The following is a 15,251-nucleotide window of genomic DNA, read 5'->3' on the forward strand; positions in this document are numbered from 1 at the left end:
CCCGCCACTCTCGTGGCCAGCCTGTCCCGAATGCGCCCCCTCCTGCCCTTCCAGCTCGGCGCCCAGCTCTCCGTGACCCCGACACCGCCCAGCTGTCCCTCCAGATAAGGGGGCCAACTCCCCGCAAGGCACAGCTGGGTGATGCCAATTAGGCCCGCCCGGAGCAGGAGGCTGCCCAGCTTTTTTCCACCATAGGTTGCTTACGGTGATCTTTCCTCGCGTGCCATTTATTTTCTACCGTAATTCTCCCCAGTGGCCACAGGCAGTCCTTACGTGTTCACAGTTAGAAAAAAATTCCTAGATCTCCTAGGACTCTCCTCTCTGATTTTGCAGTTCTGTTCATTGATTTAGCTAATCTGATGATTGTATCATCAGGTCTAGCAGACTTAATACAGCAGAAACTCTCAAATCCTAATAGTGCTTGCTTTTTGCAGCCTTGTTTAAGCAACCTTACCAGCAGGAGACAAAATTGGCTTTAGGGCCAGAGTTTCAGTTGGGCTACCCTGTCTAATCTTACGTTTTACAGTGTTAAGCAGAACGTGGCTGCTAGAAGTCTCCATTTCTTGCCTTGTCACAGACAAGGGGATGTGAATAAACATAGACCTGTAATTCCTCTGTAAACTATCTGTATAATTCTGTTAGGAATTGAAATGGATAAAACGCTTAGCCAGATCATATAACTTTACTGATTGCTCCTGCACATAGTGCAGTTTCCCTGTGGCAATTTGCATATTTTCCATTTAAATGCAGTTACAGATATTCACATTTACTGTTTTTTTTTTAAAACTCACCTGCTTCTGTAGTGTATGTAACTTATTCTGTTGCACAGTGTCCTGATTTTCTTCTATTTTCTGTTGCATTTCACATGTGTTAAAAGAGTGTGGCCAACTTCCCCAAGTTAATTCTCACAAGAATACATGTGCTTTTAACAAGTGCTTTGCAGTTTAAAAAAAAAAAAATGCATATCGCCCCTCCATGTATCACAGACATGCAAAAACGCATCCTAGTTGATCTGCAGGGGCATTTAGAGGTAGAAACTAAAATCATTACCTATCTGACAGCTTGACTGGTTAGCTGAAAAAAGTCCTTCTCAATGGCTGTTACCTCTCCCACAGTTTTGAGATTATTGATATTAATCTATGAAAATGGTTCCTAACTGCCTATATTCTTCTTAATACTTCTTGTAATATTTTGGGGGAAACCTGGAGGTTTTTCCTTCTATGTGCATAATTTCCCTCTCCAGGAAATTTTAGGTCATACAGCTAAACCTTGCAGAAAGTTTGGGGCCAGGAGAAATAACCCTTTCTCACAAGATGTATTTCTGCTATCCTATTACAATTCCTATTTTCCTTCTATTCTTTTCATGCTTTTTTTTTTTTTTTAATGAGATATATGCTGCTGTGTTAACCATTTTCACCCGTGATAGTAAACTGTGGTGTCGGATTTCCATGTGCAGAGTACAATGTCCTTAGGCTGCCTTTACCTCTTCCTGGTGCTAAATCCCTGAACAAGTCACATGATCTCGCTGGGCCCAGGCTCCCCATTTGTAATGTGGAAAACTGACTTCCCCGCATTTCTGGATAGGCCAGATGAGATCATCTGTATCACGTGGCTAACTTCTAATAACTGCTAACCTTTTTACATACACATTTTTTTACCATATTCAAAATTGTTTCCTTAAGCTACATTACAAAAAGTCGTGTTCTTTGTGAAAGACTGTGGGTTTTTGTGCAGCTTCTGAGTTGATAGATTATACACACACACACACACACACACACACACATATCCAAGTGACTTTCAAAATAATTATCGCAGATTTACATATTTATAATACAAATAGAAAATATAAAGATATCTACAACCTGTTAGTACCTTTGAATAAAACTCCCTAATCCTAAATTATATTTGTTTATTTAGCAAATAATTGTTACATATAACACAAGTTATAGTCCCACTTTTTGGAATTATCATTTTATCTTTTTTTAACTCATTAGTTTATAAGGCCTATTACTAGTAGCCGTTTAGCCAAAGTATCTTTCGCAGAACATTTAAAGAAAGTTTTAACATTGTTATGTTATTCAATGTGTCAGTTACACCCTTTCAGAGCTTGAGTTATTTCTTCTAGAACTATGGTGCATATTAGATTACATCTTTCTTTTAGTTTTTCTAGATTGGCCAGAGGTTCAGGGAGTGAGAGACTTCACCTGAGACAGAGTGGGGAACAGAACGGCAGAGTGACTGAAATACACTGCTGAGGGGAGCAGCGGGTGGGTCAGGAGAGGTCTGCTGTGCCATGTGGGTCACCTCCGGGGCGGGGATCGAACTCAAGTGTCAGTGGCTGCAGACAACTTCATATTGTTGTACTTTAACCCATTGTGCCACCAGGAAGGGCCCTGCTTTGATCACTTCTGACCCTTGCTTCTTTACTCATTCTCTCTCAGACCAGGTGAATAGCCTTTTAGGGAAAAGGCGATTTTCATCATCTCTCTCTCTCTCTGAAACTTTGAAATGAGTCTGTACTCTCTCCCATATCATGGCCATCAACCCTCAGGCCTATGATTATAAGCCCTACAATCATGTCCTATTGCTGTTATAACAAATCACCGCAAACTTGTCCTAATGCTACACACATACGCTTTCACTCTAAAGGGGGGCTGCAGGGCGGTGTTCCTTGCGGGGAGCTCAAGAGAGTCAATCTCTTTGCCTTTTCCAGCCGCTAGCCGTGGCCCAAACTCCTTGGCTTCTGGCTGCCTCCCATCTTCAAAGCCAGCAGTAAGTAACCCATTCAGGACACGTTCCTGTCCTTACATCTCTTCTTCCCACTCCGACGCTCTCCTTCCCTCACTGGACCCTTCTGGATCATCCAGGATAATCCCCCACTTTAGGATGATTGATTTCATCACACTGCAATGTGAACACCTTGGGGGGCGGGGCATTATTCTGTTCTCCCCAAACCCTTTTGGGGCCAGCTTGTTTCTCACTGCTTCTCCTGAGAAAATGTCACTGGCAGCGAAGTCACCTCCCCTCTCGCCCCATTGTATGAAAACCCCTTCCTCTGTCTTTGCCATGAGATGTGGCCTCTGTTTCTGTTGGTGTAGACCCAGATACAACTTTTCAGCTTCTCCCACTTTCCTCTGAGCTTCTTTTTCTCCACTGATCTCTTTATTTTTGAAACCAAAGCCTGCACCATTTCGTATAGAGACCTCTACTTAAATTAAAAGTACTAAACAGTTAAAACATCTCAAAGTTGTATCTAGCCAGCGGACCTGTTTTCTGATGGAGAGCCATGGCGTTGTTTCTGCATCTCCCTCCCTCCCTGGCCTTGCCGAGCTCCGCATAGGCAGCTCACACGTATTTAGCTGATGGGCGGCTTGAAGGACACTGTGTGCATACTTATGAATTAATCGTTGGATGTGGTGGGTGGGAAGCGGTCTCGATTGTGCGAGTTGAGTTCGCTAGACGTCTGACCCCGCTTCCTTCTGCCCTGTTAGCTCTGTGGCTCTTCCTCTGTGAGCTCTAGTTGGAGAAACATCACCACGCAGAACCACAACCACCCCACCCTGCTCCTCTCTGTTCACCCGTATAGCACAGTATCCCTTTAAGAAAATAAAATTGGGCCCTCCCTGGTAGCACAGCGAGTTAAAGCACAGCACTGAGAAGCTAAAGCCACTTCTTCATGAGTTCGATTCCCGCCTGCCTTGGAGGTGATCCACATGGCTCAGCAGACCTCTCCTGACCCGCCCGCTGCTCCCCTCAGCAGTGTGCTTCATCAATCTGCCTGTTCTGCTCCCCACTCTGTCTCTGGTGAAGCCTCTTACCACCCCTGAGCCTCTGGCCTGTACCCCAGTTCTGCATGCACAAATAAATAAATCTTAAAAAAAAAAAAAAAGAAAAGAAAATTGTCGGGTGCCCTCTGGACCTGCCCAGCCCAGGCTGTGGGGACAGGTGAGCTTGACCATGTCAGTGTTGTGTCCATGCCCAGCAAATCCTCCACCCCGCAGCCAGATCACCCACTGTCGGTGGTGGTCCCTGCAAGCCACGCCCCTCCCCAGCTCCAGCATCATGGCAAGGGGAGAGAAGGTCCCCAAACGCTCCAGCCCCGGCTGGTCTCCTGGGCATGGAGTGCCTTCCCAGCTGGTTCCCGTCAGTTCTGGCCCAGCCTTTTAGTCACAAAGATTTCCGGGAAATATGGTGCTGGTTCATTTCTAAATTAGCTGTCCTCATTCTTGCTATTTCCTACTTTTGGCTTGGGTAAAAGATCGGGTTCTCATATTTAATTTAATGAAGAGCACATTTCAGAACCAAAACACTGCCGTGGGGGCTAAACCAGTCAGAGAGCACCCATGTGGGGCTCTCCCAGGAACCAATGGAATGCCCCCTCTTTGCCTTCACTTTTTTTTTTTTTTCCTTTTCCAACTTTTAATCCCTGTGCTCGGGGGAAGTATTTCTGATCCTTTCGGTGGAGAAAACAGATCCTGAGGCCGATGCAGACGCTGGCAGGCCCAGTTGCAGTCAGTGCTGTGCAAAGCTCTAACCGTCTCCATTGGGAAGGCGGGAGGCCACGCCAGGCCAAGGGGATTGTGTGGCTGGTATCGGGGAATCTGGGCGCTATCTGCGCGCATCAGGACGGCGTGCGGCTGGCCACCGCCTGGCCAGAGCCGTTAATCATCGGACGGCGTGGCACCGCAGTATTTATCTTGTAAGCAGCTGAGCCCTCCTGGAAACATATTGTCCTGGGTTTGTCGCTCCCCATCTAATCAATTCATTACTCACCTGCACGCGCTGTCACTGAGCCGGCAACTGTGAGGACCCGGCTCCTTGGACCCTGACATAAATAAAAAGGAAAAATGTCTTCAGAAGTCTAGAGATTTTTTTTTTAAAGGCGAGACAGATAGTGGAATAGATTTTCTATTCTGAAATTTTAGAAATGTGGTGATTCCGTAGTTTTCAAGGAAGTTTCTTTCTGTTGAAATGGAAACTTCAAGTAAACACTGGCACATAATACTACACATTCGTGCATATAAACACACACGGTGTGGATAGAGATAGATGTCTATATACATGGCTATAGATATATCACCTGCAGAGAGTCATAAATTTCCCCTCCCTCGCTTCCTGAACATCTCCCTTCCCCTCCCCCCTGTTTTCCTCTCCCTCCTCCCTCTCCAGCTCCTTCTTTTTTCCCTCCTTTCCCTTTCCCATTCAGTAGTAGATCAATCTCACCAATGAATGAACACACTACCATACTGCCCATGTAACAAGATGAAGCAAGATAAAGCCCACTTCCCACTTGCTCTCTGCCCTGGTGTGGTGACTTCCCAGTCTCCCCTGCCTCGGTGGCTCAGCCCCTCTTTGGAGCTCTCCTCCCCTCAACTCCCATCTCTCCCCCTGTCCTCCCCACGGCCTGGCTTTTCTTCCCTGCCTTTTGGAGCTAGAGACCTCAGACCCTGGTCTTTGTATGCATTTCCATTGTAGCATTGACAGATCACACAAATGGAGCAGCTAAAAACCACACAAATTCTTAGTGAGATAAGCCAGAAAGAGAAAGAAAAATACCGGATGGTTTCACTCATAGCAGGAGTATAATGGACCAGGCGAGAAAATAACAAAAATAATGAACAACCATAGACCAGAGACATTTTGTGGGGGTGGAGTGGGGAATGGGATCAAAAATGGGGTGGGGGGGGGAAATGCACGAGATTATGGTGATGGCACACGGGTGACTTGGTGATGAGAAACCCGCGGGTATTACAATTGAGATGGGGAAAAAAATAATGTACAAGATGATGTAAAAATAAACTTTAAAAAAAATAATCATACTAATTTATGGTCTGCATATATGCACATACAGATAAAGAACATTATATAATTATGATATAGAACAGTATAATAATGTTACATGATATAATGCTGAGTTGTTAAAAGAATTATAATTTATGTTATACACTCATATTCTATATAATGTTATGTAATTATAATAGATGATATAGCACATTGTATACGTTAGATATGATTAAAATGATTACAGTAGGGCCCTCCCTGGTGGCGCAACAAGTTAAAGCACAACACAATGAAGCTGTCTGCAGCCACTGCAGTACGAGTTTGAGCCCCAACCAGGGAGTGACCCACATGTCTCTCCCACTGCTCCTCTCAGCAGTGTGTTTCAGTATATCTGCTTGTTCTGCTCCCCACTCTGTCTCTGGTGAAGCTCTTACCTACTACACCTCTGCCCTGTACTCCAGTTCTGTATACAAAAATAAATAAATCTTTTTTTACAAAAAAAAACACACACACACACACACAAATTCATGAGCTCTGGTGTCCATCGGTCAGGAGTCTGGGCACAGCCCCTGGGCTGTCTGCTCCCAGTCTCACCCAAGGTGTGACCAAACTCGGTCTCTCTCAAAAGAGGTTTGGGGTCCTCTTCTGAGCTACTTTGGGCCGATTTCTGTTCCTTACCTGTACACTCATTGGGCTTCTCGAAGAGTCACCATAATGAACCCCTGGTTCCCATATGACAGGATTACCTTTGCCTGGATATACCAGCAACCCAAGGGCGTGGGAAACAAGAGTTTAATTACCTCACTCCGCAAGAAAAGTGCATTTCACTGGGCTGAAACTAAGGTGTCAACGGGCTGTAGAAAGGGCTCCATAGCCTCCCCTTTTCTAGCTTCTGGAAGTCACCCAGCCACCTGGCATCCTCCAGTGTCTCTGACTCTGACCCTCCTGCCTTCTTGAAGAGTCCTTATGAATATGTTGAGCCCACTTTGAATATCTAATCTTCCCGTTTGAAGATCAAACCCCTTGTTTGGTTTCATATGCGAAGTACCCTTCCATGTAAGGGAAGATTCACCGGCACTGGGTGTGGGTGTGGATCTGATAGGCTGTGTATACCAACAGCCTTTCTCTTTATTTATATAGCCCCTTCAAACTACTGCCAGAAGGGATTAGCTGAGAAACATCATTCACGTTTCATGAACAGAATTTGGACCTAATTTTAGAAAAGTTGAAAGGATCAGCCTGGATTTTGTTTGTTTAGTTTTTTCTATTAGTTCTATTCAGAACTTTCAAGAAACTCTCCATATGGGGGAGTCCAGTTCATGTGGCATTTCCAGCGATGATGGTTATAAACAACTGCTTTGTTTTGCTTTTTTATGTAAAAAAAAAAAAATGTAGAAAGATTTTTCCACTGGAAAAGTGCTATATCCAAAGAAATGTCATTGCATTATAATCAGTTTCTAGAAATTATAAAATGCTTTACTTCTTTTATAAATTCATATACAGAGCTTTTAGTTTTCCAGAAATACTAATTTCAATCTGAAATACCAGATGATATCAGCAATACAAACAGTTGCGGACAGAACATCCTAACAACCAAGTATTGAAGATAGCTACATGAAGCTTTTTTTTGACAAAATTGCAGGGTAGTTTTATTTTCCCCTCTTATTAAAGATAGCAGTCCTCCACTTTATTTTATTGCCTTTTTTTCCCCCACAAATAATGTCTTTATAATCAAGACACTTTTTTGGGTTTTTTTGTTTGTTTCTTTCTTTCTAGCTTAAGAAATGTATAAAAACTCCAGAGATCCCTTCTAAACACGTGAGGAACTGGGTACCAAAAGTCTTGGAGCAACGAAGACAAGGTTTGGAGACATATTTACAGGTAAGAGGTGGTTAGCGCCTCAGTTAATATATAATGTATCATGAGTCATCTTCTATTTCATTATTTTCTCTTGGAATTTATGGTTAAGATGGAAAAACATATCAAGCAACCAAGTACTATGAAATCTAAAATTAGAAATATGGTGTTGGTTTGTTTTTAACTAGGTTCTGTTTAAATTGTTTATATAAGTGAAGGGAGTAAAAGTTGAGTAGAAAGTTAAAACTCTAGAAAGATAAAGACTAACATGGAAAGGAGCTATTCAATTTTATAAAGTGTGATTCTACAAGTTACTTTGGTTTTGTCTTTTGTTTTCCTCATAGCATTTCCTTTAGGTGTTGGGTTCTGGGAGACAGAGAGAGAAACAGCATTTTTATTCTTTGGAATCAAACTGAGAATGAGCGTGTAAGATTTGCTGGTGAGGAAGCACCAGCTTCTGTGAAAATCAGAATGTGTGTTTTGCAAAGAATGTATTAGGGTGGTCTTTTGTTTTGCACCTGAGCGGAGCAAGCAGGACTTCCTAAGAAAGATAAGATGAAAGCACTCTCTTTGCCAAGGGACAGAAAAAGCAAAGGATCAGATGGTGCAATGTCAACTTCTCCAAGTTTCAAAAACAAAAGGGCGGGAGGCCTCACGTGAATCTTCAGTGAAGCCATCAGCAGTTCAAGTTGCTCAGTGCAGGCCAAGAGCTGAGAGGGCAAAGTTTGTGTTCAGTGGGACACTGAGTTTGGACTTGAGGAAAACTTGTCTCTCAAAAAAAAAACAAAACCTGGCTCTCCCTGGTGGAGCAGCGAGTTAATGCCCAGCACTGCGAAACTGGGCGTGGCCACTTTGGTGTGAGTTTGATCCCCGTCCCGGAGGAGACCCCCATGACGCGGCAGACCTCTCCTGTCTCCCCGCTGCTCCCCTCAGAGTGTACTTCATCAGTCTGCCTGTTCTGCTCCCCAATCTGTCTCTGGTGAGTCCTCTCACCACCCCTGCACCTCAGGCCTGAACCCCAGTTCTGTATGCATACATAAATAATAAATCTTTAAAAAACATGTAGGAGGAAAAGTCCTTAAATAACTTCTATTAAGTTAAATCTCATATTAAAAAAAGAAACCTAAAAAACAAGAGCCAGACTTCACCTGAGAGTTAAGAATTCACTATGGTCATGTATCCATCTGACACTTGCTACAGCACACAAATGGGCAGTGGTGACTGTTGTCCCTTCATGGCCTTTGTCATGCATGTCAGCATTAAGCTTAGCGTGGTGACCGGTCTGGGTGCTGGCCTGTATGAAGCCGCGACACTGTTTCCTCTGCTGAGCGTTTCTGAGAGATCGTACCCAAGTCCCCAGTGATTGGAAGCTGAGGAGTCACCCCACAGGCTTGTCCTGAGTGACATATTGAGGGGACCGCCTGCCAGTAGGATGACATCAAGAGCATACTGATGGCCTCCTGTGGTTGGCATGGTCACAGAAGTTTGCTGACACGCAGGGGGCCTGGGCCCCTCTGGGGGAGACTGTCTCCCTTACCTGTTTTTGTTCTTTCGCTTTTGGACACGGTTGAGGTTCCTACACTTCCTCTCCCTGGGAGAGAGGGATGAAAGGAAACGAGGCCCACAAGGAGAGGAAAATGTGTGGTCTTCTTCCTGGAGACTCTTGTCTGTAGAGCTGTGAGTCTTCCCGAGCTTCAGGCGACACTGAAGAGCAAAACCAAACCAAAGAAAGCAAAAAGAAAAGCATGAGACTTTATACTTTGTACGTAAGGGTAAAAATGCCTGTTCTCTGTAATTAAGTGGGCTGTGTAAACAACGTGCTCTTCTTTGTAAACCAGATTCTCCAGAGAGATTGCCTATCTTCAAGCTTTAATCCTGAAGAAAGCTTTACTCTTTTCCTCCCATTGTTCTTGATACAGTGACTTCCATGCCTACTCTGTGTAAACATTTTAAGTTGTTTGTACTTTGGTTGTAAATATGCGGAGAAAATCATCTGGCACAGAGGGGAGTTTACAGTGAGGCGCAAATTGAGCTTAGAATTTTTTATTCTCAGAAATAGGGTTTGAAAGATGTGGTGGGAAGGCTGAGAGGACTGGCTTCCTGTTGCCCTTTTAACATCCAGTCTTGCCCTCGCTTGAGTGCCTGAGGAGTTCAAGGGAGCCTTCTCTCCTCCCTGTCCCCTGACAGGAGGTACGGAGCGGAGCGTGCGAGTGCTTTTCCCATCCCTCATGAAAGGAAAACTCTGGGCTAATCATTATTTCTTGGTGACTTCTGGTGTTCATATTTTTAATTTTTTCATCAGTGAATTTATTGTCCTACATGGTTGTTAATTTTTCATTCTCCCACCACCTCAGCACCCCTAATCCATCTGCCATGTTCCTCATGCTCTTCCCTCCTCTGTTCTGACCCCTCTCACTTGCTGGATGCCTCAGATCTATGGTCAGCTTGCAAGTTCTGTCTTGTCCCTGACCCTTTGTTCAGCTTCTCTTGTTTCTGCATATAAGTGAAACTATCCAATATTTATCTTTTTCCTTCTGATGTATTTTGCTTAGTATAATCTATTCCATCTCCATCTGTGTTGCTGCAGATGCCATGAGTTTATATTTTTTGATCACTGAGTAGGGTTCTGTGATGTATATATACCACATCTTCTTGATCTGCTCCTCTGTTTTGGGGCATTTGGGTTGCTTCCATATCTTGGTTATTGTAAATAGTGCTGCAGTAAACATAGGAGTGCAGGTTTCCTTTCTAATTACTGGCTTTGTGTTCTTTGGGTAGATGACTAGATGTGGAATTGCTGGGTCCTGTGATTTAAGTTCCTTTAGAAGTTAGACCACCCTCCCTGGTGGTGCAGCAGGTTAAAGCACAGCACTATGAAGCTAACCACAGCTGCCTCAGCACAAGTTCGATCCCCGGCCAGGGAGGTGACCCACATGGCACAGCAGACCCCTCCTGTCTCGCCTGCTGCTCCCCTCAGCAGTGATTTCAGTAGACCTGCCTGTTCTACTCTCCACTCTGTCTCTGGTAAATCTTCTCATCACCCCTATACCTCTGGCCTGTACCCCAGTTCTGTATGCATAAATAAATAAATCTTTAAAAAAAAACTTAGGTACAGTGTCTATTGTGTGGCCCAAAGCCATCTCTGAGCATCCTTTTTCATCTTTTCTTTATTGTTTAAAAAATACTAGCAGTTACTATTTGGGATTTTGTTTGTTTGTTTGCTTGCCTGCTTGTTTTAGGGAGCTTTTCTCCAAGTTCTATACACGCCACCTCCAGTTTTTGGTTTTTGCTTTTTAATCACTGTGAGGATTACACGGTAGGTATAATGTGTCTGAGAGCAACTGCCTACATGGAAGTGAACTTCAGGTCTTCATGTTTTTGCTCATCTCAGCAAATTTTCAAACCGCTACATAGCATAAGCTGGCTGGGATTGTGAAGTCAAACTGCAAAAGATACACTTAGAGCAGCAGATTTCTAATTAAGATCTTAGAATTACAGTTCTCCCTAAGTCAGTCTTACTTCTGAGAGGAGTTTTTGTACTATTTCCACACATATAATCTTAAGTACCTGTAGAGGTGAAAAAAGAAAAACCTTCCTCCTTCTGTAAGATATATTTATCCTTTTCCCTACCTTCTACTTTCATGATATGAAGTCATATCCATGCATTTTTTTCCCTAGCCATCCATCGCTGGTGTAGACTAATGAAGTTTTCTCTTTCCGTCTGCCCTGGGTGAGGGAAAGGCCTTGATAAAGCCAAATTGGTGCAGGTCTCAGCTCGAAAGACCTGCTGTTCTGCCTGCTGCCTTCCCTACAGCTCAGGCCCTTAGGATTTTGAGTTTACTTCACAGATGAAGAAGTGATAAAACAGCAACTTTACTTCTTACCAAGGAAATCCTGAAAACCGCAACAGAAGAAAAGAACAGCTCTTTATGAATACTCAGGAGTGAGGCTGGGGGCAGTGAATGGGAACACACAGTTGAAACTTCCTAAAATCACTGGTGAAGCCTATAGCAGTCACGGGATCCATGAAAGTCCTGCTTATAACATGAGACAAACTGCTCTTTGTTCTCGTTAAAGATTGTGAACGGTGTGTTAAATAATATTAATGGCTGGGATTGTCAGTACTTAACAGTACTTTCCTTGTACAAGTGATTTTATTGATCGATACAGACTCAATGTAACGGGGCAGATTATTTTTACTGATTTTATCGAAACCTTAACCAAGTTTGTTAGTGCAGCACATATCTTTAAATAGATCTAGATGATGATGTAGATTAAGAAAAGCAAACCACCATCCATCTCTTTTTGATCTGTTAATAACTTAAATCCATCATTGCTGGCCAGTGTTTTCAGCTTCTGTTCTGCATACTTGTTTTTGTTGTGTCCGGTGAGAAAGCCAGGAACCTTGTTTCACGGGTGGTTTTTCCTACAGGAAACCCCCAACCACTTATCCAGCACTTGGCAGGCAAAAATCATGATCACAACTGGTGAAACAACTGACAGAATTGGAAGGAGACAAACTTTAGACGTCTCTGTGTTCAAAATGTAATTGTTGTAGGCAGTGACCTGTAGTCTTAGGTTTATGGTAGTTTCCTTAAGACTTTCTTGTGCTAAGCTTGAAGTACTTTATGAAGGCAACACATAAGATAGAGGACAGTGTGTGGTAAAGGCCTGCACAAGTTTTAGTCATGGAGAACTGTGCTGCTGAATGTCAAATGCACTTTATTTTTCTCAGTGATTCACTTGCTTCCAGTTGATGTCAACATGACATACTTGATTTTAAATAATTGTTTGTGCAGGACCAACTTTTAAATATCTGAGCCCAATCTTCTCTGTTATTTCATTACTGAAACAAGCCACTTTCCTTCCAAGAAAATAATTAAGCCAGGACTTAACAAATTCAGATAATGCATTTTTGCTCACCCTGGACAGGCGAATGGGAGGCGCCTGGCCTACAGAGCAATGGACAGCAGGCCATCAGAGGTCACAGAGGTCAGTGGAGGTGTTATGATGACAATTTGGAAAGCTTTATGCACCCCCAGAAGTTAATAATTTCACAGCGAGGCATCTGTGTGAAAGAAGGGAATGCAGTGGGCATACACCCCAGTACACGGTGGCCCCCAAGTTTTACCTCAGTCTAACACTTAAAACCCAGGGAGTTTTTTATATATGTATATATATATAATATTTTATTTTCACATCATTTTTTGCCTTTTCCATCTATTTGTGATCCCCATGGGCTTCTCATCACCAATTCACCCATGTGTTATCACCATAGTCCCATGCACTCCACCCCCCTCCATTTTTGATCCCATTCCCTACTTCACCCCCATAAAATGTCTCTGGTGTATATATAGTTGTTCATTATTATTATTATTACCTCCCCACCCCCACCCCCAATCCTTTATGCTCCTGACCCAGGGAGTTTTAAATTTATTAATTCACCATTGTTGACCATCTTGATTTTACAGTCTTTGGCAATAAAAAAAAAAACAAAAACAAAAAAACTCTCCATTGCCATTAACTGACGATAATGTCCTAAACTAGAGCTTGTGTTACTAAGATGAGTGTTGTGGGTCACGTCTTGTCTGGAGCTGGCTGTGCTGTTGGCAGGGCTCACGGCCAGTGTGTCTAGAAAGTGGACCGTGTGTGTAGGCAGCAGCACACAGACCTGGCCTCCTTTCCAGAAAGCCAGCTCAGAGCTAGAAACGTCGTCAGTGCTGCGGTCACCTGCATGTGGATAGGGGAGAGAACACACACTACCAAATTCATCTTAAAATGTAGGTGGCCGTGTGTGATAAATCTTAACTCCCCCACCCCACTGGCATTGTATTTCTAGGAATATCAGCCCTGTCAATGTGGTTGCAGGGACTTGAGTCTTTCTCCAAATCCATTCAGAGGGGATTTTAGGAAGCCTGCCGTTATTCTTTAGGTCATCTGATGGATCTGATCTGTGTGTGATGGAGTCCCAAATTTTAAAAGAACTGTCGCAGTTATGCTAAGTTCACGTTCAGCTTGACTCCAGCTTGATCAGAGGAAAAGTCCTGCATGCCTACTGCATGGGCATGAATTTCCTGGTAGAAGTCATTTATCTCCTCATCAGCTTCTAGACTTCTCTCTTCATTCACAGGCAGAGTCTGTGTTTTTAGCAAAAGAGTAACTTTGCTGTTATGAGATGCATGTTTAATGACTTTGGAAAACATTAAGAAGTCATTCTGGGGAATTCTTCCACCTAGACCCCTGGTTCTAAATCCAGGGCAGCTGTCCCTCACAGGGAACATTTGGTGGTGCGTGGAGACTATTTTGGGTTAGCATGGCTAAGAATGGGGTGTTGCTAAATAGTGGGAGTCAGGGATGTTGCTAACCACCCTGCAGTGCATGGTAACAGCCCCACCCCCTGCATTTGAACCCCCCCCCCCAGTGATGATAATGTCAAGTTAGATAACAGATCTTGCAGAGATGCCTCAAATTATGGTGGGCTCCCTTAGGCTTTTTCCTAGGCAAATCTTACATGATATTTAAGTGGCTGTCATCTATAATGCTTTATAAACTCCTCTTTAATTGAAAACTATATGACAGGCATACTGTATGTTTAATATTCCTTTCAAACAAGTTGTTTTTTTTTTTAAACTTCTTTGTCAAGGAAATGTTCAACATTATAAAAAGTAGACAGAATAATATAATAAAATTCCAGATTTTCACCATATGTCTTCAACAGTTACTAACTCTGGGCAGTCTTGGGTATATTTTCACACTTACCCCTCTTCCCCTGTTATTTTGAAAAGCCCTAGATGCCCTGTTTTCATCCACACATATTCGATATCTTCTCCAATAGATGAAGCTTTTTTTTTTCTTTTTTAAACAACATTAGTAAAGGCTCCTTAATAGTCCGTCCTATTGATTTGTTATATTTTACTTAATGTTATACTGTACTTCACTGTTTCTAGCTTTCCCTTAGAGTTGGTATTGTTTGTTCGTTTCTTTTAATTCTTCACCTGGCACCTCATTCGTGTCCTACAGGTGAAGTAAGAGTGTGCACACTAAGCAAGGCGAGAACGAAGGCCAGCCCCTTAATTTCATTAAACACTCCGTAACTGGTAAAGATTAATGTACATATCTCTTGCTAATTCTTTCCAATTACTTAGTTCATATAAATTCCCAAGCCTGGTTCATTATGCTGAAGTCAGGTGGTAATTTTGAACAGTGTTCCGACAACAAGGGGATTTTCCTGGTATAACCTTGCCCTCCACTCGGACTCCCAGCAGATTTCGGTCCTCAGCCTGCAGTCCATTCATTTTCTGCTGAGCCTAATTGCTGCCGACTGGCTGCCACAGGTAACCTGGATCGCCAGCGTTTAAGGAGGCAGGGACTTCTGAGAACAAATAAGGAAAGATTAATTGTTTGTTTTGTTCCTTCCCGAGAGAAATGTGGGTGCTTAATCAAGAAAAATAATTTCTTCTGTTGATTTGGCTTATTTGGAGAAAAGATAATTGTGTAAAGGTGGGTGTGAAATGATGCCTTTTATAAGAGGTATTGCCACTTACCTACACAAGAGACAGGAGGCAGGGAAATAAATGTAAGTCGCTGACGAAATGGATGAGGATGGCTCCCAT

At 43.2% G+C, this 15,251-nt stretch overlaps 1 protein-coding gene across 1 annotated transcript in view; it reads left to right on the forward strand.

The window, feature by feature from the left end:
- Nucleotides 1-15,251, forward strand: part of SNX24 (sorting nexin 24) — a 53,235-nt gene that overhangs the window by 1,263 nt on the left and 36,721 nt on the right. Inside the window, exon 2 of the mRNA XM_012728056.1 lies at nucleotides 7,558-7,662. Within this exon, the coding sequence (XP_012583510.1) occupies nucleotides 7,558-7,662 (105 nt within the window). The remainder of the gene's footprint in view (nucleotides 1-7,557; nucleotides 7,663-15,251) is intronic.

The sequence above is a fragment of the Condylura cristata genome, unplaced genomic scaffold (assembly GCF_000260355.1).
Source record: "Condylura cristata isolate star-nosed mole 26May11 unplaced genomic scaffold, ConCri1.0 scaffold00021, whole genome shotgun sequence".
NCBI lineage: Eukaryota > Metazoa > Chordata > Mammalia > Eulipotyphla > Talpidae > Condylura > Condylura cristata.